General features: G+C 43.3%; 1 protein-coding gene across 1 annotated transcript in view; it reads right to left on the minus strand.

Moving 5' to 3' along the window:
* Window positions 1-27943, minus strand: part of LOC128444491 (serine/threonine-protein kinase BRSK2) — a 164468-nt gene that overhangs the window by 21318 nt on the left and 115207 nt on the right. Inside the window, exons 4-9 of the mRNA XM_053426998.1 lie at window positions 24816-24956; window positions 14227-14343; window positions 9763-9796; window positions 9578-9646; window positions 6826-6972; window positions 1738-1769 (exon numbers count right to left, since the gene is read on the minus strand). Coding sequence (XP_053282973.1) covers window positions 1738-1769; window positions 6826-6972; window positions 9578-9646; window positions 9763-9796; window positions 14227-14343; window positions 24816-24956 — 540 coding nt within the window. The remainder of the gene's footprint in view (window positions 1-1737; window positions 1770-6825; window positions 6973-9577; window positions 9647-9762; window positions 9797-14226; window positions 14344-24815; window positions 24957-27943) is intronic.

The following is a 27943-nucleotide window of genomic DNA, read 5'->3' on the forward strand; positions in this document are numbered from 1 at the left end:
TATATATACAAGGGTTTGCCTCAGCCTTCTTTCCCTGGATCTATTTTTCATCCTCCATTGAGCCCAGTAAAATGTAAAACCTCCAATCCCTGTTTCACTGCAGGTATATAAAACTGAGAATAAAAACAAGACCTCAGTGTCACTCCTGTAAACACATGATTCAGATGCCAGTTTATTTAGTCCAGTCCTGTGATAAACAATGCAGCCTATTACAGCCTATTGCAGCCGCGCTGTGATAAATCCTGCAGTAATTAAAGTTATGAGGTCGGTTTTGTTCAAAGTTTTATAGAACCTGCAGTAAAAATCCAACCTCACAACAAACCAGAGCCACCAACACGCCTGCAAAGGTAAATCAGCAGCTTCAACAAAATAAATATAATTTTAATGAAGGTGAATTTATTGCAGAACTCTTTTATCAGATTGTATTAGTTGTAGCTTCCTAATAAACTGGTCACTGAGTGTTTGTGTGTCCTCTGCTCATAATGAGAGAACCTGGTGAAAACTGTTATGTCAAAGCCAATAGAAAAATGAAACAGCACATTAACCCGAATGAGATTACACTCATTAAACTATAAATGAATGAATCTGTTTGGAGTATTCAGATATTATTTGCATTAAGTCGATTTGTTTATGTCTCAATCACATTACTATGTAACTACAGTAATATGTAAACATTGATATTGTATTACTAACTCATGTAAGCCATAATCAAAATGTATTTTTCTGATAAAAAGGAAATAAACAAAGTAATCAAACGATCACACAAGCAATAGGAGTGGAAGACTCAATCTGAATTTGTAAAACTAAAAGTTGTGGTTTGCGTGATCTGAATAAAGAGACGCTCATGTTTCAATACCACAAACTGCTAACTGGTTGCTTCTGGGAAATAGCTGCAGCTGCATTTGTCTCACACAAAAACAAATAAATCCCCATTCTTTCATTCATTCAATAATTTATGCATTCATTCATTCAGCCAGTGAGAGAGAGAGAGAGACAGAGAGAGAGAGAGAGAGTTGAGCATCTTCCTCAGTTACACAACATTACTCTTCCCTCCAAGCTCATCTCTTCTGGTTTCTTTTATCAGTCTCGCTGCCTGTTTGCATGATCGTTCAGCACCAGACAGAAACCATAACTCCGTTCCTCCCAGGACTCACAAACTCCAGCCTCCGTGACTCTGGGTTTTTCTTTTGAGGGAGAGGAGAGTGAGGCCTTTAAATTCTTGTCTTTAAAGGACTTTTAAATGGGTCTGCTGCAACTTCTGAATGCTGATACTGGGATAATTAGGGGGGATATAAAAAAATCTCTCCCATGAATGGATTCTTACATCAAATACAATGACATGCGCTACAAAATTTCCTCAAAAGATTAATGTTGGCTGTAAAAGGGGGAGGGGCACACTATGTTATGAAAGTTAAATGGTGGGAACACTGAGGTTAGGTGGGTTCACCCTCTCCCCTTCATCGCTGCTCGTACTGCCCTCCTCCTCCTCCCCTGCTCCCTGCTCAGCCTACCATATGTGGCGCGTCCTCTTTCATGCACTACCAATTTACCCCCACATCCCCGAGAGTGGAGTCATGCCCCACTCAAAGGTACTCTCGTGTACAGCGCCGGAGCTGAAAGTCGTTTATCATGTGGTGGCTCCCCTCAGGTCTGTAAGTCCTGCAGAACGGGCTACGAGAGGAAGAGGAGGAGGAGGAGGAGGAGGGAAGGGTGTAAAAAGAAGGTAAAAATACTTACATGTACCATGTGTGCTTCTGGATCTGTTCTAACTGTAAAGGAAATGAGAAAACACAGAGTCAGGCCACAAACTTCATATGAATCATTCCATCGTCTTCAGAAAGTCTGTGTGTGGAAACGCTCGGTGCAGCAGAAAAGACCTGGAGCTTACGCAACAGGACAATACAGCCGGATTGAAGAGTGGAGGTAAATAATGAGCTCTTCAAATATTAATACTGCCAACGGGGAAAATATTACTGGGAAAAAACAGAGTGAGATAGCACCGAGTTCTATACAGAGGATATTACCCCCCCCTCACACACACTGTTGACCCTGCCAAGCCTTCTAGTCTAAAGGGAATCTCCCACTTTTCACACTCTCCACGACTATAAAGGCACCGACAGACTGTGAGATTTCAGCAGGGTTACCAGTTTATTGCGAGCAGCACCGTGCAACATGAATCTAACAGAGCTGGTGACAGACTTTATGAGCTGGAGTGGTTAACAGTGTGGTGGTGCGCCATTTCATGCAGCATTTCTATTGGCTGGTTGGCAGACGCAGGTCAGAGCTGGGACACCATCATTAATTAACAGCCTTGTTATGAACTTTCTATGAGTGCGACACAGGATCCCTCACTTTGGAGCCATGACCAAAGATAATATGTGTTTCATACTGGTAATGATTTTTGTGGGAAAACCCAAAGTTGGCAACATATCCTTTTCTATTATTACTTTTACAAACAGACTTATCATCACACTTTGTCACCATCGTGTTAGGTATCGTGTGTTTTTCACCAGGGCTAAATAAATATTTCTAAAAGGTACAGGTGCCAGGACAGATACTGGATATAATCGGAATGGCTTCTTTTTTTATATACAAGTGCAAAACCTACAAAATTACAATTTTACGAGACAATATCACATTATTTATAAAAACTTAACGCAACTACAATAATTAATCACAAAGTAACAGTTTCAGTGATTTATACAGCAAAATGGAACCGGTGCCTGATTGGTGCAGAGCTTCAGGACCTAACTATAACAGTCACCGAACCTGTCGACATGGCCCTTTTTCCTCAAGAAGGACAAAACAGAAAGAGACAGAAACAGCAAGCAACGAGGGAAGATGTCTATTAGAATGACTCCGCAGTGCTTTAACTGGCCACAGAGGAAAACAGGATCAATGTCACTGCTGGGACTTTTTTTAATTTGCTCCTGCTGTTGCTGTGGAGCCACACGAGATGCACAGAGCAGCTCTAATTATCGTCACTTATTTAGAGGGCACAGTTCTTCAGTGTGCGCGCCCGGCAACGCCTCGGAGGATCGACCTCTACGCTTTAGCGCTGATAAATGCCTCCGTGTGAAGTCGGTGCAGTGGCAGAGACGGGCGGGCCACTGACTGTAGGTGAATCCTGTCTGCATCCACAGAGGTCACGGTATCGACAGAGACACCCTGACTGTCAGATACAGGCCGGTGGGTGACCTACTCTCTGTGACTTTTATTGAAGGCCTGGAGGCAAGAGACCGATATCACAGGCAGGCTTGAAAGTGATGTGGTTTGAAATGCAGTATCACATCAATCAGTCTCTAAATGTGACAGTAGCAATTCCGGCTGCTTTCACTCAGGGAGACGGGAGAGTTGCTGCGGCAGGAGATCGGAGGAGGAGCTCGGACGAGTGTCTGTACATGTACGTATTTATCTGGGTGAGGCAGAAATCTAAGTGTAGCATTGAAATGGATAGAAGTCTCAGAATGTGTTTGTGTCTTATTCATACTGTGCTGCGGTAAATGGAGACATAAGAGAGTGGGTGGGACAACAGTACTTGAATTTGTGATATTAATGCGACATCCCAAAATATTTACATGGATATAGCCAAACGTCAATAGTTATATCAAATGAAAAAGTAAAACTAGACCCAATCATAGAAATGAAAAAGGTAACACAACAGGAAGTCATGCTAAAGAAAAGAAGCCGAACAGTAACGGGAGTTTCTGTGACCTCTGACTCTGTGCAGGCACAGAAGAATTTGGCTTAAAAGAAGAATTAATCGTTGTTTTTCATGCAAACCTTAAAATTGTCTAAAGAGCTTCAAGCCTTTAAATAATTAAAAAACTCACTTTCTGCAACTACCGCTCTCTACCTCCGTGGTCACGGTTGTGAGGCAGCGTCAGTGAGTGAGCTGTGCCAGAGGGATCACTGAAGTATCAACACAACCAGATTTGTAAATGAAAGTCTGGAGGGTCACGTTGAAGGAAACTAAGAGCTTCATTCCATTTGTCCAAATCAACCGCAGTTACGTGTGAATGAGGTCAATTTGATCTGATTGACAAAACACACATGCACACTTCCTATATTTTCATTCCAGCAACCTTGGTAATTTATATGTGCCGTGACTGTGGGGGGGGTATCATCTGTCTGTGATGAGCCGCTCTTTAATATAATAAGCTTGCCAATCCTCTTCATTAGCCCGGGATCAGGAGGAAGAAGATCTTTCCAGGGGTGTCTGTGTTGATTTCAATGGCGGAGATGAGACGCCTGTTGAGCTGGTTGTTCCCGGCGCCTCCGGGGCCCCGGCTACACAGACAGGAAATGAAGAGGAAGGCTTTTTACGCGGCTAAGCCCCTGAAACCCGGGGGCACAGGCCCTCCCTCTCTGACTCTGCGGGGGACTCGGCTTTGTGTGTGTGCATCTACTAAACAAAATCCAATTAACAGACGGTGACAATAGACGTACTGGAATACAGAGAGTAGTTATGGTTTGATTACCCTATTGATTTTATTCAGTGAGCTACTGTCAACATCATTATAAATAATCCACGAGGGAAAGAACATGTTCTTCTACGACGCCCTTTAATGTACCCGTCTTCATCCGGGACTGGACGATCGCCTGCAATGCTAAACTCCAACGAGGCTGGATCTAACGGGGCTATTTGACTTTCCTTAAGGTCAGACCTCATCCCCAGAGCTCAGCTTGCAGCGCTCGTGCCTGAGAGAGGGGAGCAGACAGGTAGCATGTTCTCTCCCAGCAGCTCTGACTGTGTGTAACGCTTTGTGGAGGACAGCGCTGGAGGCTGGTGGACATATCTAGGGGATCTCAGGGTGACCTGTCCTCAGCACAGAAAAAAAAAAAAGGCATATAGTGTACATACAGCATACCAAAGAGGTGGGTGATCTTTGGCTGATGCTTCAACACAGGCTCTACCTTCAGGTTGTTAGTCCGGCTGCATCTCTTCCTTTTTGTAGCTTTCTAACAAGCTTGCAGCTGGGTCTTTCAAATTCCTATAAGTTTAAATCATTCACATACCGTGACCCTGTCCAGATCTGGTATTAACATCCATCCTGAGGAAACCGATCACAACTGGTCCTGTTAATTTGCATATAGATATGAGATCTGATCACAAGTGGTCACATTTTTATTCCCGGGTTGTGAACAGACAAACTAAACGTCATACACTTGTGATCAGATCTCTCAGGACGGATGTGAATACCAAGTCTGAGCAGAGTCTGTGAAAGATAAGCTAAGCTGTGAGGAGTGGAGCAGCAGCCTCCACTTACAGGAAGTGTAAAGACATGTTTCAGTCCATGAACATAAATGTGTTATATGCATTGATCCACAAAGATACCTGGAGAGGTGTGTGCACACAGTGTGCCTGCAATATCTTGGATTTTTGCCTGTGCAGCAGCTACACTAACTTACAAGTATCCGTGTGCATTGTTTGAATGTGAAAAGCAGGACAAGAACAAAGGGCAGCTCCGTCTTACTGTGAAGTCTGTGCTTCTGAGCTCTGTGGCTGCACTTTCATTATTTACATTTGCCTTTTTCCATCTCTCTCTCTCTCTCTCTCTCCCTCCCTCCCTATCCTGACTCTCTGCCCTTCACATCTCTGAGTTCTGCAACCACCTTGCCAAGGTGATCAGTTGCTGTGCAGAAGGGGCCTGGCATTGTGATGAGAGCACTAAAGAGTGCAGAGGGAGAGCACACAAGCAACGGTCCTCTGCTGAATTCACTCCCCGTACATGAGGAGGAACCCGGACGGAATTGAGGATGAGGAAAACACATTTGGGAAACGAGGGAGGGGAGAGAGAGAAACAGACCAAACGACAGTGGTTGGCTTTCTGCCGGCGTCGTCTTGGCATTAGCCTCTTTGGTTTGAAAGTGTATCTATGGCATCTTGCTCTCAGCTTCAAGCGTTGCACAGTTTTCCCAGCTTGCAGTGAATTTGCAAAATAATGATTTTCCTCTGATAACCCAAACCTGACATGTCTGGGTTCTGAATATTGTCTGAAATAACATCTAAATGTGTTTTGCTGCTTCTACAACATTTTTAACGAAGCCGGCTGGTTCGGGACTAGGAATACAAAATATTCAGTACAGATATAATTCAGGCCTCATTACATGTAAACACACATATACACACACACACAGGTTGGTGAAGCTATCCTTATTAGGAGCTTGCATTTACTTCCATACGTGTGCACAGCCAAACCAAAACTTTATCTCCAGCATTAACCAATTCCTGCCAAAACCTTTACCTACCCACAGTCCACATCTAAACCCTGACCTTAACCAGGACCTCAGAAATTAGGTTTTGACCCATTAGGACTGAGTTTTAGACCCCATGAGGTCTATTTTTCCTCACAAGGTCAGTGTTGGTTCAGAGAAATGTCAGAAAGAGGAATCTAAAGCGAGTACACACACATATACACACACACATATACACACATGTTTGTACAATTATCTTAGTTAGGACACTCACTGGAATAATGCCTTCTCTATCCCCCAACCATGACCATCCAAACTAAATGCCTAACCCTAACCCTTAACCTAAACCTAATTCTAACCCTAACCCTAAAACCAAGTCTTAAACCCCGAACAGTCCATTAAAGGGGGGTCACAAAGTGAGGACCGGCCAAAAGGTCCTAACTTTCCCAAAATGTCCTCACTCCATTGGCCGTAGACTCAAACTGGTCCCCACAAATATAGCTGTACAAGCGCGCACAAACGCACACACATACATTAATCATTTTAAAACCACAAAAAGCGCCGGGAACCCAACAACACACGTCAGTATATGAACATAGTCTTAATGGTCCAGTCTCTTGCACTGACCGTTAGTCTTTTGGTAGCGTCCACTTCAATCATGCCGCGGAGCAGGTTCTGACAGTCTGGTGGAATGAAGTGTGGCATGTGAAACACTCCCAACTTCACCTTCTCCAGAAGATTCCTCAGGTTGTCATCATCAAACGGCAGGGCACCCTGGAGAGACGAGGGCAAGAACAGAGAGAGTGAGAAAAGGGAAGAGAAACGGTGAAGATGTACTGCAGGTGTAGGAACAAAAAAGAACCCAACTGAGTATAAAGGTAAGAGTGTTCGGCATCACAGCCGAAAATAAGACTTCACTCGTTTGAGGGGAGAAAAGAAAAGAATATGAATTACTAACAAGCCTCTGTGGAAGAAACAAAACCACATTTTGAGGCTTAATCCTGCTCGAGTTAAAGAAGAGGCATTCTCCACTTGTTCAACTCTCCAATTAGAGCGTTCTGCCCTCAGCCGGCAAAATAAATAATAAACAGCGGTAAACAGAAAGTGGGGCTTTTCTAATAATCACCCCAGCTTTCTCATTTACCTCGTTCATTTAGCAATCTCTCGTCTGAGTCATTCATCAGAGCGAGCTGACGGCTCACAGATGTGACTGTTTGATGAATGACAAGCCCCCACCAGAAGACAAGATGGAGGGGGGGAGAGACAGAGGAAAGACGGAAAGATAATCTGAGAAATGAAGAGAGGCGGAGAGAGGAGAGACAAAGACGGTGGGCCTGTGTAACGGATGATGGGAGCGCAGTCTAACTGATGGGGGGTATTCGTGCCTCCCACAATCAGACAAATGGTTGTGTAGCAGCCAGACAGCGGGACAACACAGGAATAAGACAATATTCATCAGCCGTCAAACACTGACGGCAGAAAAACTTTTTTGTTTGGAGGGAGGGAAGTGCGCGCGGCGGGGGGGGATGGGAAAGAGTATCAGTTTCATGCAACACGGGGGAACTGTCCTTAGCTAAAGTAAACACATATAGGACAGAAAGAGATGGAGTGAGGGAGAAAGAGGCAAAAACAAAGACATACACACAACTCCTGTGGCCGAGAGCTGCCCTGTCAGCGTTGGTATTCATTTTGTGCTCGCTTGTTTCAGTTTGGCTGGATGAATTATTCATGGAGCCGGAGTGTGTTGGAACTCCAGTACAGCTGCTGTTGATGAGACAAAGCTCCGGGGCTGCACGGCTGGAAAACCACGGCCGTAATGTAGCTGGAGAATAGACCTGATTACGGATCCGCCGCCGCGTGTGGATATACAGGATAATGAATAAAGAGATGATTCCATTCTCTGATCTTCTTGTTGTGTATTATTATACAGCTGGAGGGTGTCTCTGCAACATCTCTCAGGTAAGAGCCTCTAAATGTTCAAGATGTTGGACTTGAATCCCTGAGCCCTCGGTTTACGCTTGAGGCTGTGTGGTGGCTTCAAGAGAACACACCCACCTTCTTCTTATTGAACTGAGGTCAACCTGGAGTCAACAGCCAGTTCACAGAACCATGACTGACTTGTCAGACTGTAAGAACTTGAAATTGTTCACTTAAATAAAATTATTAAATAGGTTGAAAAAAGTGAGTGATGGCATCATAAACTTAGAGTATTAGATTCCACTGACTTCATTAGGTTTCTTGTGCAAAGTTGGTTTGGAAAGTCTGGAGCTGCCTTAAAGCTGACTTTAGTCTACCACCAGTTTTCAAGGGTGTTTTTCCAGAGTGTCTACAGATCAGTGTTTTTATGACTACATGTTAAATCTTTCCTCTTTTCCTCAAGTGAAGTGAATTAACAGTAAATGACTTGTTGACTCAACTTAACTTCGTCGTGACATCTTGTTGCTTTGACGAGGTTAAGTTATGTAAACGTTAAGTGCCAAGTACATTTTTATAAAATTAATTTAATGATGAAGCGTACTGTCGGTTAATCAAATTGCTTGAATTAAGTTATGACAAATTTACATATTAGTTGATGGAGCATGCAGTTTGATGACTCAACGTCCCAAGCTTTGGTTTTGTCTTGTTGAGGCGACCTTGGCACAACATTTGTACGGTAACAAGTTTATGGGGTAATTCCATATATGTGATCAGATTACAGTGGTCGGTGGTTTGATCCCCGGCTCCGTCAATTCACATGCTTTATGACTTAGGAGTAGACAGGTAATGGGGAAACCCAGAAACTGGATGACAGTATACAAATGCTAAAAGTTGGTGAAAAGTTATATGGAACTCAAAATTTGAAGTTTTTGTAATCCTTTAGGAAAGAATTATCAATATTAAAATAATAACTTGGTACACAACAAGAGTTTTAGTTAAAAAAGGAAAAATTCATTGGAGTAAGTTGCATTGAATTTGTTAGTTTTTCTAACTTTTACTTTTTAAGTGCACTTACTTTCTTCCATTGATTCAGTACAGCTGGTGTTAATATTACACTGTCTGTAATTATTCAGAGCTTTTCTAGTCTTGATGACAACTCAAAGAGCTTTACATTTCATTACCATTCATACAGTGCATCTATGTGCAGCACTTTCTCTTTCACATATCAATCACACACTAGTGGCACAGTCGGCAGGAGCTGACACCCAAGGACACTTCAGCACACTGAATGGAGGAGACCGGGATCGAACCGCCGGGCCACATTAAAAAGGCTAACCACACATTTACAAAGGGCTGGGAACACTTCATGCTGAAATCAGACTATGCCACATTCCACTGCAGACCTTTAAAGTGAACGCCGGCATAATCACTTTCAGTTAGTGAGGAACAGGCGGACACTCACCACCAACAGGGCAAATAGAATGACCCCACAGCTCCAGACGTCTGCTTTCCTCCCGTCATACTTCTCTCCCTGAGGACAAGAGAGTGTCGGCGGGTTCGGACAGAGCGTTAGAGTTAAATAAAATAACATGGAGGGATATGAAAAAAGTAGCAAGTGGAGCAGAAACAATCTTAAAAATGATTTACCCTGATGACCTCTGGGCAGGCGTAGTGTGGAGATCTGTGGGACAAACACAGAAAAAGAGCAAACAGTGAATGACTTCAGGAAAATAACTCAAAGAAAGAAACATCTCTGGGTTATCTGAGGTCTCATCCATGTACTGCAAAGTGAAACAGGGTTATACAATCCTGACCCAGCAAACATTCAACAGTCCTACGCTCTATGTTAATGTGAGGAGAACAATGTAGGCAGATAATAAATGTCTCTCCGGCAAACATAGATCAAGATGTGCTCGGGGAGTTTAGATACCCTGAGGGTGTTTGGATGTCCTCCTGCTTGCTCACTCAAGGGCATCCTCTCCCAGCCGACAGCGAACAGACCCACTAATCTTTACAGCACCTGGATGGGCTGACAGTAAACCCAATGACTAGATTGACACATCAATATCGTATGAAGATTTATGGAGCTCCCTCACAACGGCTGCTCCGTAAGCCAATGGCTCTGGACGAGTGCGGCGGGTTATTCTTTAATGGGCGCGGTGGAACTTTCAGTTTGTGCTTTGACGTTGTCGCATTTTTCCAAATTCAGTCTCTCTCATCATCAGATAAGAGCTTTGCATCGATTTATAATCAAATAAATGAAACTGTATTTTCTTTCTGCACGTCTCTTTGCCTCTCATGTGACAGCAGAGAGAAAACAAAACCAGGCACCTGTCTCCCCAAACCGCTTACCCCCGGGGATGTGTCTTCCGCCTCCCTCCTCCTGCTCCGTCTTATTTAACAGCAGAATATTTTGGTTCTACAGTAATGAGAGACTATCTGAACTCTGTAAACATGGCGCCCATTAGCCCGGCTGCTGTCCTGGGCATTCATGAATACCAACTCTGACGGCTTGGCTTCCCGAGGCTGTCAAAACACTGGGCCGATAACAATCGCTGCCACCGTGTCAACAGGGGGAAGTTCAAATGCGAGCCTATGCAAATGCGTCCTTCCTGATTGCAAGTGTCATAGCGCATTATGCAGATGAGCAGGACTGAAAAATAAATAAATAAAAACAACAACCCTGAGATTTGCACTAGTTATGCCTCATGAGAGCCACGAGCCAGCGCTGGAGCCAGCGTGAATATAGACTCATTATTTGCAGAAGCTTCGGGTGGCAAACACAGGGTGAGAGTGGAGACCTTTGTGCTTTGAGCTGAATTCTAATTTGTCAAAATCCCTATTTCAAAATGACAGTCTCATGCAATATACAGCAAATTTGACAAAGGAAAACATCTGTGCATTTAATAATTCCAGATATGTTTGTCTGTATGTGTCTCGCATATCTTGGGAACCATTCATCTGATGGCCGTCACACTTGGCAAGTGTATTGTTAAAGGCCAGAGGAAGCACGATGTTGAGTTTGGTGCAATTTGGTCATTACTCCACTGCCCAACTACTGCAGGTCACTTTTACAGTTTCAGACTTTAAACTTGCAAATAAATCTCAATTAAATATTTCTTAGGTGATACCATTAAAATACTGGTCTCATATGAAAAGCCCATGCCCTGATCTCTATCTGATCACACCATGATTTTAAATGATAGAGCCACTTCTCTCTGATCATATAACATTAGTCTTTTCTTGCTGATTTCTATAAGCTCAGTTACTCTCTCTCCCCCCAACACCAATGAGATATCATATATAAAATCAATGAACCGGAAATTAACTTTCTCTATTGATACAGACTGTCTTTAAACTTGAAGACCTTATCAGTGTTAGTGTAAGTGCTATACCCAAGAGATCTCTGGACTACAGTTCAAACAGGCCCCTCCGAGGCAAAGAGTTTGTGGGGAGCATATCGTGGAGTCAATAGATCTGAGTTCCTGCTGCTCATCTTCATGAAAATCCATCTTGTTGAGCCAGATTTGTGAAGCTGCTCTCTGCACACAAGATAATTTCCTTCCATCAATCAGTGTAACGGAACTAAGCAGCGAGCGATGATGAACTCGCCGCTGATGGGCTCGTGCGCCCAGAAGGAGTCGGAGAAGTCGGTTGTGTGCCTGCGTCACTGCGTCCACATTTGTATGTGCCTGTCAATGCTGCTGCTCATCTATAGATCTGTGTGTCTGCATGTATTTATGTATGTGCTCCGGGGCTCCCCCTACTCCACCTGAGGCGAGTCTCAGCTTCACTCAGCTCCATTACCCGTGGCAAATGGAATACATTTCTGTCAGACTGCTGCATAGTGAGACGGGGCCAGATAAATGCATTTAATTAAAAAGTGTCATATCTACACTTAGAGATGGGACAGTCAGAAGAGCATGAATAATCAATAGCCACACACACACACACACACACACACAAGCACGTCTACATTTATTAGGTCATGACACACAAACGCACACAGAGCTTCCACATTCCTGTGAGACTCCAACGCAAGCAGAAGTGGATATGGAGCTGAGTGGAAAGAAAACAGAACTACTTGGTTGTGTCTGTGTGTTTTTGTGTGTGTTTGTGGTGTGTGTCAGTGCTTGCCTCTGTTAAAAACAACGCTGTGTTCCCACCTGCAACAAGTGCCTTTAGCACTTTGTAAATGGACGCAGGGGACTGAGCTGATGCACTGCACCGGGATCCTTCAGCACAAACACTCAGCAGCAGAATGCTATCAGATACAGGTACAGTTGCAAAAAGCGAAGTGAGAGCTGCTGCATTATGTGGCCTTTCTAGGAAACAGGAAACACTTCAGTGCGGTCATCACGGCTGCAGAATGACTCAGTCGTGCACATTTTACTTGCAAATAGCTTCGCAAGCTGCTCTCAGTTCGGCCTGATCTCCACAGATGAGTCATGAGTCACGGCTCTGTGCGACTGTTCGGAAAAAATGACGCAGTTTCAACTGTTTGCTTATGTGCTTGATGGTTGAATGAGCAGTCGTGCATGTAAAACGCCTGAAGATGTGCTGTCATTTGGTGAAATAAAACTGAATTGAGTTGAACACATGTTTTGAGAGAGTGAGGGTTACCGGGACAGACGGAGACAGCCACAGAGACAACCAACAGGCAGGGGACAGAGGGTCTCGGGGGGGTCAGGGATGAGGTAAGCCCGGCCAGCTCCCTGTGCGCATGCATGCTGGGTAAATTGTGTGTGAATGCCAGTGTGTGTAATTTCAGATGCAGCTGATTTGGAGGTATAATCTGGACCGACTCAGGTCTGAGCTGGGGAGGAAAGATTCTCCCAGAGCAACACCAACCTGCAAGAGAATACAACATGCAAGGGTCCCTCACACTTGGGTTTGACTCAGTGTCATCATTACAGGTTTGCAGCCCTGTTTGTCCCCATATGACACCACATTTACTTTAAATTCACTAGTTTCAGATTTTTATTTGGAGCTCATTAATATCAGTCCCCTAAATTTGTTTTTTAAAAATCAAAATCCATGAATTATTCCTTTGGAAATTATGTCAAAGTGTCACAAGGCCTACTTGGCAGAAGGTAATAATAAATAATAAAAACAATGTCAATGTGCTTGATGTATACCTATTGTTAATATTATTATTATTACATGCCTTCATATTGAATTCACAGTGAAGTTTGAAATTGGGTAAGAGTGAGATGAGAGTTTCTGTGCTGCAGTAAAAACTTCTTGTTAATCCACTTCGTCACAAACTTTATGAACCCAGAACTATAAGTACCAAAAGTAAACCATGATCAGATGAGCTGCTTTTATTGACGACACTGTACTCCACTCACGACACTTCAGGGTTAAATAAATAAAGAAAACTCTCCCACAACATGAATGACCATATACCAAAGACTTTGAAAGTGACTTTTCCTGCGAGCGGGATTCATTGCAGTCGTTGTGGGATTGATGGGCCCGGCGTGGTCGTGACTGTCAGGTCATAAAACCCGGAGCCTGATATGAGGAGATGGAGAGCTGTAATGCACGGCCATGGCCCTGGCCCCGCTCACAGCCAGACAGCCCAGTCTGTGAGGGACGCCGACTGCTTCTCCTCAGGAGATCAACACGATAACAGAGGCTTCGAGAACACGGCACCTTGCAGGAGGGCTCGATGGCTCCACTCCTCCTCTTCCTCCTCTTCCTCCTCATCCTCCTCATCCTCCTCCTCTTCTTCTTCTTTTCCTCTCTGTCCGTCTCTGCTGCATCTAGCATGTGAGTCTTAGCATTATCTACATTTCCTCCACCAATAGAGGTCAGGTTTGTTAGTGAGTAGGATTAAACAAACCCCCCGACTGATTATCACAAAACCTTGTGGAAGGACAGGGTAATGGTCGGGAAAAAAATCAATATATTGATTTATAATTGATTAGGGGGCAGATCCAGGATTTTCTTTTCACTTTCTTTAACACTCTGAGGCCTTTTTCAACATTTTCATTGATTTCTCAGTGAATAATTCACTAAGACATGTTTAGGGCTGAGGTTTTCTTGTGTGTGAGAATGTGACATTGCACCAGACAAGGTTTGCATTCCAGTGTTCTGCATATTACTTACCCACAGCTGGTTTCCAGCAGACTGTCTCCGACCTGGAGGGAGGCCATGCCGAAGTCTGCTATCCTGATGTTGTTCTTTTCATCTAGCAACAGGTTCTCTGGCTTCAGATCCCTGTGGCTGAAAGATCACGACACAGAAACATAAAGCAGTTAATGAAGCATGAAGTAACACATCATAGTAAGGGCCACTGGTTGGAAATGAGGAGAAGGCTTCAAGGTCTACCAAGCACCTGTGGGTCTGGCTCGTACCCACATCCGAGCAACGCAACTGTGAACAACACAGCATCTTAACGTGTTACTGACGCCCCCCCCCCCCCCCCCTTCCTCTGCGTTTGATCCGTCCATGCTGAAACTCCCACCTCAGCGCTGGGGCTTGTACGAGGTGTGACAGCCCCCTGGTGTGTCCTTCCTTCCTTCCTTCTCCCCTCTGCCTACCTCTTCACCCCCTCATCCCTCTCCTCTCATCTCCCAGACAGCCCACCAGCACAGCGGCGGAGCACCGGGCGTCAAGGGGGGCCGGTAGCAGAGGTGGGGGTCATTAGCTGCCATTCATTACCACGAAAACACAGCGAGGGGTAAAACATCCAGCGGACGCCATCTCCCTCCTTAACGTGCAACACTTCACATCCCACATGCTGCTGCTGTGTCGGAGGTTAAAGTCTCCATTTTGACGAGTGTGGTTCAAAAGCGAAGTTGTTTTTTCGCACTTTATCGCACATTTAACATCTCTTCCCGGGGCGGGGGGGGGGGGGGGGGGGGGGGGGGGCTCCTGTGGTGCCTATCAAGGCCGAGGGAGGCAACAGCTGGATGCGTCTGCCTGTGAAGAAACGCCTCATCGAGAGGAAGGGACGTTTAACCTCCGACGACATCGGCTGCTGTGCAACTCGTTCCCTGTCCTGAGGGATTAGCTGTCAGCTGGTCACTGGCAGTCTGTGATCCCAGCTATAATTGAAACAAAACACAGATAGCATCTAAAACAGTTCTCCCCGGGCTCGAGCCTTTATCGGTTCACACAACCATCATTTGGCGGAGCCGCTGGACGCCCGAGTGTTTTAAATAATACTGTCAAAGCACACGAGGAAGGAACAAACATTCACTGATCCACTCGTGGGCCACAGAGTGAGACTCTTCTTCTGGGCATCTCCAAGGTGCGTGTGCGCATAATCCTGCCTCTGTTCAGTTAGAGTTCTTTGTCAAAAATAGCCTGATTGAGGTTTTAAAAAACAATATTTTTGAAGCTGAAAGTTAGAAATCACTTGTGGCTGGAGTTTAAACGGGACAGAAGGTCAAGTCGCAACTTTTCCATTGAAGGAACCCGACAGTGAGTCTGGAGAACATTCAATAATTTGGTGTGACATCAGCCCAGCCTGCAGCCGGTGTTCAAACATGATTAGCTATTAAAACCATTAGAGAGGTAACACCCTGATCTCAGATCCCAATCAGAGAGCAACACTCTCAACAGAATCATAAATATCAAAGTACACGCCCCAAACTTTCAGCCTCAGCTGCAAAAAACGCACAATAAATCACTGTCAAAAAGACATGGCAACAACATTGTGTTATCCAAGGCCAATCACATGTAAAACACAGGGAGCCCAATCTCAGGAGACCCACGCACAAAAAGAGAGAGAGAGAGAGAGAGAGAGAGAGAGAGAGAGGGGGCAGCAGGATATTTATCTACCAACAGCATCAAGGGGACAAATTGCATCTGGATGCTTTACAGTTTGTCAGGACCCTGGTATCCATAATGGGACATTAAACTGCCTCCCTGACACATTAGGCTGCACTTTGCCACTGTAATCTTGCACACGCAGCAGGCCTTGCGGAGGGGATATCTAGTATGTCATGCGGGAGCGCTGAGGTTGAATAGCTGCAGTTTTTCTCCTCCTAGAATTGGGGGGGGGGGGGGGGGGGAAGCTTGGCTGCATGCAGATCTCGGAGGATATTCCTTTTCCAAAGTGTCGTGCCTATAATGCTCGCAAAGTCGGTTTCTGCAGGACAGGAAGCAATACACTGTAAATGTCGGTGTCCATATGGAACACAGGAAAGTGTTGTTAAAAGTAGACAGGGGGAAAAATAAAAACAACAAATACCAATGGAGGGCCACTATAATGATTATTATAGTCATCCACATGGAAGCAGATATTGATATTTATTAGGTTTCTACGCTGATGTGTGGCACAGGGCTCGCTAAGCTCTTACGATGCTGCTCAGTTTAAGTTACAGGGCAGGTGTGTGTGTGTGTGTGTGTGTGTGTGTGCTGTCGGAGTGAGGTTTACACCCCAGTGGGGCTGTTAAACATGATTCTTGCAATCTCACACCGAGCTCTTAATTGCCTGTGATCATTTGCACGTAGCACACGGATGTGTTGTGTTTTATCGAAGGTTGCAATGGGTCCGTCCTCTTGGGGCTCGCATCCCCTATAATATCCCAGACATGTTTATGGTGATGAGCGGGTTTGGAACTGAATTCCCCAGCTCGAGGAAAATAAACTCTTTCCCCTGGTGACACAATGTGACCGACACCATGTTTACCAACATGTTTGTGTCACGTGGCTCTAATTGGCCAGAGCACTTGAAACTAACACTAATTATTTTGGGGAATATTAACATGGACTGAAAACAGCGCCCTGTTTTTTTCCCTCCATTTTCATGAAGTACTGAAACCTTCCAGTCATCATTACTGTAAGTGGAAGTTTTTAACCGTCACCGTGAGTTGAGAATCAGCCATTCAGCCGGCAGCGCACCTCTGTGTCCTCCTCCTCCTCTCTTTCCTTTTTTAACTTTTCAGGCTTCTGTCGACCCAATTAGAGAAAGACCAAGCACGTTCACTAAAAACGCTTAAGGCTAATATTCTATCACGTTAGCAAAAGAGCGCAACGTTCTGACTGCTGACTGCGAATGTGTTCGGCACAATCGTTTATTAGCCAACAGGGTTCATTTGGTTTAAATAGCAATCGGGGGCAAGAAAGATAAAGTTGTCTTTTTTTTCACTTTATTTAGCTGTGTAACGAAATTGGTCTGTTTAAGCACTTTTTCGTGCAAGGCAAGTTATCGGTGAATAAGAGATAATAATTTTGCTGTAATATTATTCTGTTGAGATTGTGAATCATCATTCGTTTGACGTCAAGATAAAAATTTTGTTTGATCTTATTGTGTAACTTTTCATTTACTGCTCTTGTACTTTAGAGGTTTCTGTCTCTATCTGTCTCCTTGAAGAACCGTACTTGCTTCTGAATTTCTTTGATCTTTCACTCTACTTTTCTATGAAACATCAAAGTAAATTTCATTTTGCCAAGTATGTTTAAAACCTACTTTGCAGTAAACTTCATTCCGATTATTTGTATTTGGTTGATAACAAGAAAATGACTGATTAACTGGTAATTGTAGAACACAAGTCCATACTGTTATTTGTATTAGTCAGTTAGCTAAAGTGCACTTACTTGTTATTTTGTTTGGTTTAACAGTGACAGTTAAACATTGTTACTTTAACATCTTGAGTGAAGAATGAAGTGAAGAGGAGGCAGCAAGCAAATTAAATGTCTGTAAGGTTTCAATAAGCCAACATTGTTATGACATGTTTATTGAACATGGAAATGCATAACATGTTTTTGTACTTCAAAGAAACACACAGTACCCTTTGGTGAGTAATATGTGATAAAATATGTACGATACTTTTTAAACTATTTATAAGAACATTCCACAGGGCACGCTTATGTGCCATCTTCTTGGAGACACCATGTAACTATTGGTCTGATATGTTCTAACATTCTTGTCATGATTTTTGAAAAGTTCACTCGGATAACTCTAGTACAACAAGTGCCCCCTCGCAGCAATAACAACACATTGGAACTAAACTGGATTCAAATTATGAAGAAACTATTTTCTCCAGATGATTTTTTAAAGATGTTCCTCTCTAGTGATGTCTCATTCAAGAATCAGTCCCTGTGTGATCTGGGGCCTTCCTATCTCTTCCTCCCGGGTTCTGAGCAACACAGCAGCGCGTTGTTGCATGTAATGCAGTGACTAAAAGAAGTGGGATTACAATGATGGCTCGATCTGCAATAAACAAAATATTTGCTTTGTTATGACAAATCTGTGTGTGCAACCCAGCGTTCCTAATCCAGAGGAGGTGGACTTGGTGAAGATAGGACGAGCAGCGGAGCCACGAGACGGCATAAACAGATAAGCTGTCAGAGAACCATTGGAGTGAAGGGGCGGCGTAGATATTAAGAACCCAACGCATGTCAGGCGTCGACACAGGGTGCTGTGGTTGTGTAAAATGTATTATAACACAGTCGTCTGTGCCCTTTTCAGGATAAGACAGACCAATGGAATTAATAGGATCTCATCTCTGGTCATTTTACTTCTTATTTTTCCCTCTATGACTGTATGTGAGGTCATAGTGGCCATGTTGGCTTAGTTCTAATCGTAATCTTCTCTTTTATTCACCATTCTACTTCCCTCTTCTAAACTTTCTTTCAATACACTTCCCCTCACAGCCAACAGCCCATTCCCCAAACTCAAGCACCAACCTACTGCTTCCATTCTCCATCTTCCTCCTCCATTCCCAGACCCATTTTACCCCCTTCCCATTTCCACTCCTCCATTCTCCTCCAAACATCCTCTCTCGCCCCACCTCCTCCTCTCACACACTTACACTTCACTGCTTCAACTGGAGGAGAAAACTAGAAAACAAAAATATGACGACGAGGAGACAAAGAAAAAAAGATTTTGCCACTCGGCGTTGTTAGCCACCATCAGCCGTAATGATGATAGGCTATAAGTACAGGCTTTCTACAGGGAGGCAGACAGAACATCATCTAGTAAAAGTCTCCTCAGATTGTCAACAAACACGCGGCCCCAACGAGCCACAAGGGCACGAGCTGCCGGTGAGAAGAGGGACAGGCACACATGGTAGGTGACAAATAAGCCTACGTGGACTACATGATGAGAATCGGGCCCGGATAGTTAAACAGAAACAGTCGATTCTCATTCAAATGCTGAATCACATCTAATAACATTACGCTAACATTGGGAGTTGGATGGACTAAGATAAACAGCCATTGATGCAAATTCTACGTCTGGTGCCATTACAACTGTGGCCGTAGAGGAAATCAAAATGACGAGGTTACCAGAGAGCTAGTCAGGCCTTTAACGGTGGAAAGTCAAGTAGAGAATGTGAAGGAAATATTCACTTTGTTTGTTTCATGTATTCATTTAGGGACAGTTTTGTCATTTGACACATATCTGCCGCTGTTTTCTCATCTCCTCATCAGAGCTTAGGTTAGAAATAAGTCACATGCTTCAAGCCCAGTGAGGGATTTATTTCAAACAACCTTCGTCACATATTTTAATTGAAAATACCAACTTTCCAACCTTAGCCAAGCACAACAACGTTTCTGTGATTCTTACATAATATTTCAAATATCTGGCTCCTTTACTCTGTTAATTCACAAATCATAAATGAGCATAAACAGAGTAAGATGCTGGTCTGTATATTGGCAATGGCAATCTTATTTATATAGCACATTTTATTTGAAGAAACTCTAGGAATGCATACAAAATTCCCTTGAGACGTTTTGTTCAAAAAGCCAAACACATGTTTTGTGATGCCACCATGTGCTCTGAACATTAAAATCAAATCAGTTCATTTTCAGTTCCAACTGAACATTTGTAGCAAATTTGAATAAAATCCCTCAAGGCGTTTCTTGAAAATATCAATTTTGGAGATGGATGGAAGTAAAACCCCAAAACATATTGCAAGAAAAAGTCAATGTCAATAAAAACATGACTGTATATATGCCATGGTTGAGCATTCGAACATATTGATGACATCTTAAAAGAGAGATAAATGCTGTTTAATTAAAAAGGACCTGTGGCTTTCTTGATTTCCCTCTGTGGAGCTATAAAGCAGCGAAGGCACAGACGGATGCATGTGACTCTCCGAGCCCCAGGAAGAGACTAAAGCAGGTAGTGACAGAGTGAGTGTGGGAGACAGAGAGAAAGGTGGATATGGATGATGCCTATTATTATGCCAGTGTGTGGGTTTAATGTGACGTCTGGACCAGGTGTTTGTTTGTGCACGTGCAGTTTTGCGCACATCAGTGTCAGCGATGGGACGATGTGTGACTGTGTGAATGTGTGTGGGAGCACGTACCAGGAAGCTCTGGTGGAAGGGTTCTCCTCCAAAGTACACAAGCTGCGTACGCCTGAACTTAGTGGTGTGGATGGATGGAGTTACTTTACCTGACAATCTTTATCTCACACCCACACAGTCACTCTGTATTAAAACACACACGCAAGCACACACATATATAGAGGTCTACGAGGAGAAAGACCGAAGTCATTATTAAACCAACATACAAGAGGGTTGAGAGAGAGGACAGAGCGCGTGGGAGTGGAGGTGACGTCCCTCATAGATAATTATGCTTCTGTGTGTTCTGAGGGCGGGTGTGTGTGTGTGTGTGTGTGTGAGAGAATGTGAATGGCTGTGGGATTGCTCATGCACATGATAAAGGTATACGGTGGAGTTTAAGACAGGCAGATCTCCACGTAGACAAAGTGGTGTGAGGCCGAGTGGGTGGACACAATGACACGGGGGGTGTGGTTGGTGTCAAGCCTTCTCGTTCACCTCAGGTTGAATCATGGACATAATCTCACCGTGGATTTGGAAACACTGAAAAAATCAATAGGACGTATCTTCATCGCTCGCATGAGGATAACATGGAACACTTGGTTTATCACGGGAAATAAAGCCATGTAGGTGTTTTCTATATTAGTTTAACTGGAGTAAAAATGCATCTAAAATGTGCACAGTGTTCCTCACACCTTGATTTATATGATGCCTCCCATCACAATATCAAAACTGCCTGCCACATATCAATATTCTTATTTTCCCACTATTTAAAATGGGTAAAATCACATTTCATTCAAGCCGTGCAAACAGAGTACTTCACAATTCAAAGATTTTCTGTGAAGCATCTTATAAACAATATTATCTATTTAAGTTAGTGATATCCTGTTTATCTTTTATTTATTTTGTGTAATCTTAAACAAGGAAAACACACTTTACTCTTCTCAATTAATCAGTGTGTCTGTCGCAAACTACATTGACTTCTCAGTTCACTAAGCTGTTCTAGGTTTAAATAAAGTGATTATTCCTTTCCCTGCTCGATACCCTACCTACTTTTCTCTCATCTTCCTTGTGTGCATCACGTCATCCCATTATTTCCCTCCACTTCTATAAAAACTCGAATCAGGCAGCAAGAACTTGTGAGTGATAAACAGCCCTTTTCCTCTACAGTCATTCATTCATCCACAAAGCTCAGAAAAAGATATTTGGGGACGGGGGGGGCTGAGGAGGGAAGCGAAAAACAGGAATTGTGCAGGAAAGGAGAGCCTGTTCCTCTGAACGATGAGTCACAGAGAAAAGGGGGCACCTCTAATGGCCTGTGCAGGTCCCCCGCGCAGACGAGCAGAAATGGAAGAAATGATTGCAGAAACACTTTTTATTGAGGGGATGCTGAGATCTCATTAACGGAGAATGAAGGGGACGCGAGCAGCGCGGCGGCTGTCGGTTTGCCCCTAATTAACGTCGGGAGGAGGGCGAGCGGATTCGGCAACGCTCCTAAATAATCCTCCTCACCAGAAATTTACAGGGCATCATTTTCTAAGCGTGTCACTGAGAGGATTTTACTCGCGAAGACAGAGGGATGGCAACCAAATAAAACACGAGGGGGTTTTGATAAATCTGCTTGTGAATCCGACGACAAAAGAGCTGAGATAGTGAATGTAGTGCTTGTGCATCCACTTAATGTCAGTCCCAGACGCTTTCTCCTAATTGGCCTAATCAGTTCTCACTTATTTACTCAGATTGATAAAAGACTCTTAACTTCCATTCCCGTAGAGGGGTTGCCTTTTTCTATTTCCAGTGATACAAGAATGATCTACAGCGCTTTTAATTCTCCCCGAGTTCATCAGCTACCCACTTAACGGTTCAAACAATCAACCGAACGCAGGCAAATCATCGTCCTCCGATAGTCAGTGAAATGCAAAGTCATTTGGACACGAGGAGTCGGTAGCTCATACTGTGCGTGAGAGCTCCCACGCGGCTCTATTATTAAAAGCAGAAACTTTACTGTACAAGAATACAGAACTGATCAAATCGCGGAAACTCAACCGTGCCTAATCTCCCCATGACGAATCAGTTTAATTTGTTCCTTTTAATTGCCCGTGCAGAATTATGCAAATCTATCTGCCAGGCGTTTAGCGTGAGGAGCATTACACCATGACTGCTTTTTCACGGGATTGGTTTCCCCCCACCCCCCCGCCGACAGCGGGAAAAGGTTTCCGAAAAAAACTTTCAAGTATACTCGACTGTGCACTGGAGAGTAAAAAATAAAACCCTCTCTCGCTCTCCAGCGTTTTCTGCCACATTAGCCTTGGCAAAGAAGTTATGATGGGAGCACATAAATTCCCATCAAGAGTCGACTGGCTGGCTGGAAGTCATTGTGTCGATGAGAAGACAACGACCATGGCCTGACCATGGCTTTTATGATGAGTTTTATGATGATATGTTAATGTCTGTAATTTGATGCCCCTGCCTGTGACTGTGATAGCCGAGTGAGCAGCAAGCAAACAAACTAATAATGTGCTGCACCCTTGATCCGCTCTTCACTCTCGGCAGTCTCTACTGTTTGCTACACGCTGGAGTTTCATCTGATAGGAAAATTGTAAATGCCTGGAAACCTCCTAATGAAAAAAAATGTCATTAGAATAATAATTTAATAGACATATCTACACTCTGAACGACTTAGGTTATTGTTACAATGGGGATTGGCATATTACGTTTCAGGTGAAGGCAGGTTACTGGAGGGGACAGTAAACATAACAGCAAGTGGCTGAGTATGAAAATAGAGATAGAAATCACACCAGGAGTAAAAAGACTATATCAAATGTAGCCAGTACTGTGTAACCATCAAAGAGAAAAAGAAACACTATGTGTGTTACATTTAATAACACGAGTAGAGTGAGAACAGTAATTTTTGCCCTGTGAAGATATAGAAAAAAATCTCTTTTTCCATTTGAATAGTACTAAGAGTGACTCATTTGCTGCAGCATGTTAAGAGGTTTTCATATGATTCCTATGTACTTAACTTATTATTGTGGGTGCTGCATCTCTTTGTACACAGTATTGTTCATTCTTCTTGTCATGTATTACTGATTAGCTAAATGCATCCATCCATTATCTATATCACTTATCCACTGAGTGTCAAAGACGACACGTCTTTTTTTTTTCTCCACTTTTCTCCAAAGTTGCTGGAGAATAATGTGTGATGATGAACTCATTCTGCTGTACGGCAAAGGGACGCTCTGCAGGAGAGGAGAGAAATCTCACTCTCTGCTATATATGAATGGATGTACAGTAAATACACTAAACATACACACACATAATTACAGCCAAGCAGCACACGCAGATGACAATAAAAATCACTCCCCACTGACATGTTTGACTTTTATATATGATTGCCTCTAGTCTATGAGCTGGTGAATGGCTAAATGATCCCTGAAGACAAACAAAATGTGTCACATTAGAAACATGAACGCTGAGCTCAACAAACACAGGAACTCAACACAGAGTAAAACACAACAGTACTAACTTCTGCTCAGAGATACCTGAGCAACATATCTGATACAACAAACCTTAAGAAGAACGCAAAACAAACAAACAGTTCTGAAACAAGCAAACCCAAAGTTCTGTAATTCCTATTTTGACTCATTGGTTTGAAACCCAAACAACATTCTGAGGCTATGAATAAACTGATTGAAAATTAGATTGTTGATTCACTTCAGGAAGAACCTCTATCATTTCAGCATTCATTATTTGGAAACTCATTATTTGTTCAATGTTGTATGACGACCAAATTGAGTTTGTTACAACTCCTGGGTACGGTTATTTAGTGGCCTCTTTGAACTGTGTGTAATGTTGTTTTTATGGATCGCACATAATGAATGTGGCTTTTATGGTTGTACCTCTAACTACCCACAATATGTTTACTGTTCTCTATAACTGTACAATGGAGCAGGGTTAGGGTACGTTAGTGTTCTACTTCCTCTGTTCACGTTTAATTCCCTTTAACCAACGAGTCAGGTGACATTTGTTCCTCTTGTAAAGTACTTTGTAACATTGTTAAGAAATGTGCTACATAAATGAAGTGTATTATTATTATTATTATTGTTACCTGAATGTATCTGTGTACTGCACTATATTGATAGATGTGCAAATGGAGACACAGTACACTACCATGTACAGTGTATTACTGCAGGTAGATACATTTATATTTGTTAGTTTTATATACTTTATATACTTAAAAGCACTTTTATCAATGTCTAGTGATACCTCAGAGTCTACATGAATGTATCTTTGTCAAATTTCTATTTATTTTAGGTGAGAAATCTCATCAGTCAATGATACTCGGGATTTCCCAGGGATCAGCTCAGCTCAGCTTCCCCCCCCCCCCCAACCCTTGACATCCAGAGTCGTGGCAGCTGGGGCAAACAATTTCAACACGTGGATCACATGACTTACCATATGGAATGACTGTGGCAGAAATCCAGCGCAGACATGATCTGTCGGAAGAATTTCCTGGCCTCTTTCGGCGTTAACCTGCCTTTCTTCACCAGGTAGTCAAACAGTTCCCCGCCAGACACATGTTCTAGCACAAGGTACCTGAGAGACAGAGGGGGGGGGAAGACAGGGAGCAAGTGGAGGAATGAAAGATGAAACGAGTGGAATTGCAGTAGACAATAAACTCTCATGCACGCATAGAAAAGAAAGATTCTTCTCGTGGAGACCAGAACAAACAACCGGTGCTCTCCACAGAGCCGTCTGAGGCCTCCTGCAGAACAGAAGGAAACGAGGCTCCGACCCCAGACGTCTGTAAGAGCTGGAGCGACGAGGGAAGCATTGTTCCCTCGTAGCCATTACACGCAGTCAAAGCACCCGGGATCAATGAGCGGGTCTCTCCAAAGTCGTATCATGTTGACTATTTTTATATTTTGTCATCTGTAAGCTGTCCCCGCAGTCGGAGAGTGAAGCCTGCCGACAGTGTGTTACAATACTCTGTGTGTGGAGGGCTGTGATATTTAACACCCTGACCTCCTGTGGGAGGCATCAGAGCGATGATAAAGTTGTATTTCACTACAAAAGAAGATGGCGCACACTGCTCTCAGACAAGTGTGAAGTGAAGGGGAAAGAAAAGAAGAGAAGCAGAAGGAAAGATATTGAAAAATCCAGTTCCTCATTCACCGATCAGCCACAACACTGAAGGAGACGTATTCTGCTCATATTCAGGTTTATAATGTTATTCTGTGTTAGTACTTACAATGTTTTAAGTTCTATAATGTTCAGAAAACACATCACTGTCATCATACTGTCCATTGCTTCAGATTGATGTCACCCTTCGTTCTCTGCTTGCACGTTACAGCTACAGAGGGGGGTAGAGCGTTCATCCTCACACCAGAAGGTCGGCGGTTTGATTCCCCATCTGCAAGTGTCCTTGGGCAAGATACTGAACAGAAATTTCCCCTTATAGCAAAAAGTGCTGTCCATAGATGCACTGTTTGTGTACGTGTGAATGGGTGTATGGCAAAAAATTGTACTGTTAAGTGCATTTAGCATTCAAAGAGTGAGCAGAGAGGATAGGCCAGGCTATGCCAAGCTTTGCATTAAACAAACGTGGGGACATAATGATGTCATGTGACGCCACAAAGGTGCAGGTGTATCGGTCGGATTACTGATGAGAATTTTTTTTCCATTGTGGAAAGGAGCTTTAACACACTAGCACCCACGAAAGGGAAAAGGGGACTGAAAAACAAAAAAAATATAATGTCTCCAGCAACTGAATCTAATGTTGTGGATGATTGGTGTAAACAGTAGTTGTGTTTATTTTTTTCATCTATTTTAATCTTTAAAAACATGCATACACAAACACATCCTCCTTGCCGTCACATTTCATACGGCCACTCATCAGGTTGTGTGTCTGGGCTCGTAGCAGTTTGTCAACCTGACTGAACAGCCATGATGCTCTGGGGCTCCGAAGGGACAGGAAGGAGATGAATCCCTGCTGACCCAGGCCTGAAGCTATATCTGTGGGCTGAGAGCCAGCGGTGCCCGGCCCCTGCTCCGCGCCCGGCTCGCTCGTATATCGTACACTGAAAACTCCCTCTATCTTCACTAGGACAAATTGAATCTCAGACAGGCGGTGAAATACTCTTTCCTCTCTCTCGCTCCCTCTCCCTGCTGTGGGTGTCCGTGTGTGTGCACCCACCTCTTTGATTTTATTGATTATACTATAGTGTTGCAAACTGCACATGACCAAAGAGCTTGTGTTCACTAAACAACTCCAAACCCTTGAAACCAAAGAACCTCAGTGGCTTCGTCAGTTGTAAACACAACAGACACAAGGAATTGAATTTCACTGAACACATTTACAAAACCATCACCCGACCTGAATGCATTTAGAAATAAAACAATTTTATATAATATGAGCATATTATGAATATTTAGAAAACAATTCCACTTAGGTTTCAGTTTCTTCTGTGATTTAATGTAATTGTAACATTTTACATTGACTGATAATCTTACTATGGAGATTATGGAAAAATTATAAGCAATTTTACTGTCTTTACAACAGTATATTATTTTACGATGCATTTAAAGTATTTATGTAATTTCAACAAAGTTTTTTTTTTTACCAGTCTCAAGTATCAAGTAAATAGATGTAAACAAGTCACGTTTAAGAACTGGACCAAAATGTGGATCAGAGTATGTACATTTTGACCTATATTATTTTCTATTAGCTCCATAATGGCAAATCTCCAATGGATGTCCTTAATGTGTCTTAATGGCATCTTTGCTATAAGAACAGGTCTTTAACATAACTCATGTTGCATGAATAACTATGTGTTATTTTGCCACTGCAGCACAATTTTGAAATCAAACAGCACATGTGTATTGTGTTCACATGCATTATGCATTATAAGACTGTTGAAGTGTGTGTTTTTTTTTTTTATTTGCCAGCGATCATTCATCACTCTCAGCACAGGCTATATCAACATGAGACGGCCATTCATTAATTTCAAGCAATGACATATCCATAAATAAAATATTGCCGGGCTATGTATCAAACTCTTTCCACTTCCCTCCCTCACCTCTTGTGCACACACACACACACCACTTCAGTTTAAACAGCTTGTGGTGGGATCTCTGCCGACAGCATAATAAATCTTAAGAGCTCCGGGACAGCCGGCTCCAAACGTGCTGCTTGCCTATCAATTATCAGCGTTCAACTATAAGAGATGCGAGTAGGAATCTAAACAATATTAAGGGAAAGATTACATCAGCGACACAAAGTGCAGTGTGAACTCTGAGGAGCATGTTAATGCAGAGCGATGTGTCTTCTGTGACGCTGCTGGTGACCAGCTGTCAAACGTGAGGAAGCAATGGGCACAAAATGTGATTTTGATAATCCAATCACACAGTGAATCAGAATATTCTGCTTTTCCTCTCATCTTAAAGTATGAGATGTGCGGCGCCGCATGCTCAATCGCATTCCGGCTGTAAACTCAACATGACAACTAATTGAATTTAGTTGACAAACTGTGCTCGGCAGATCAAGAGGGCTACAATAAACTACTGATGGGCTTGTCAGTCAC

Source organism: Pleuronectes platessa, chromosome 7 (assembly GCF_947347685.1).
Source record: "Pleuronectes platessa chromosome 7, fPlePla1.1, whole genome shotgun sequence".
Classification (NCBI taxonomy): domain Eukaryota; kingdom Metazoa; phylum Chordata; class Actinopteri; order Pleuronectiformes; family Pleuronectidae; genus Pleuronectes; species Pleuronectes platessa.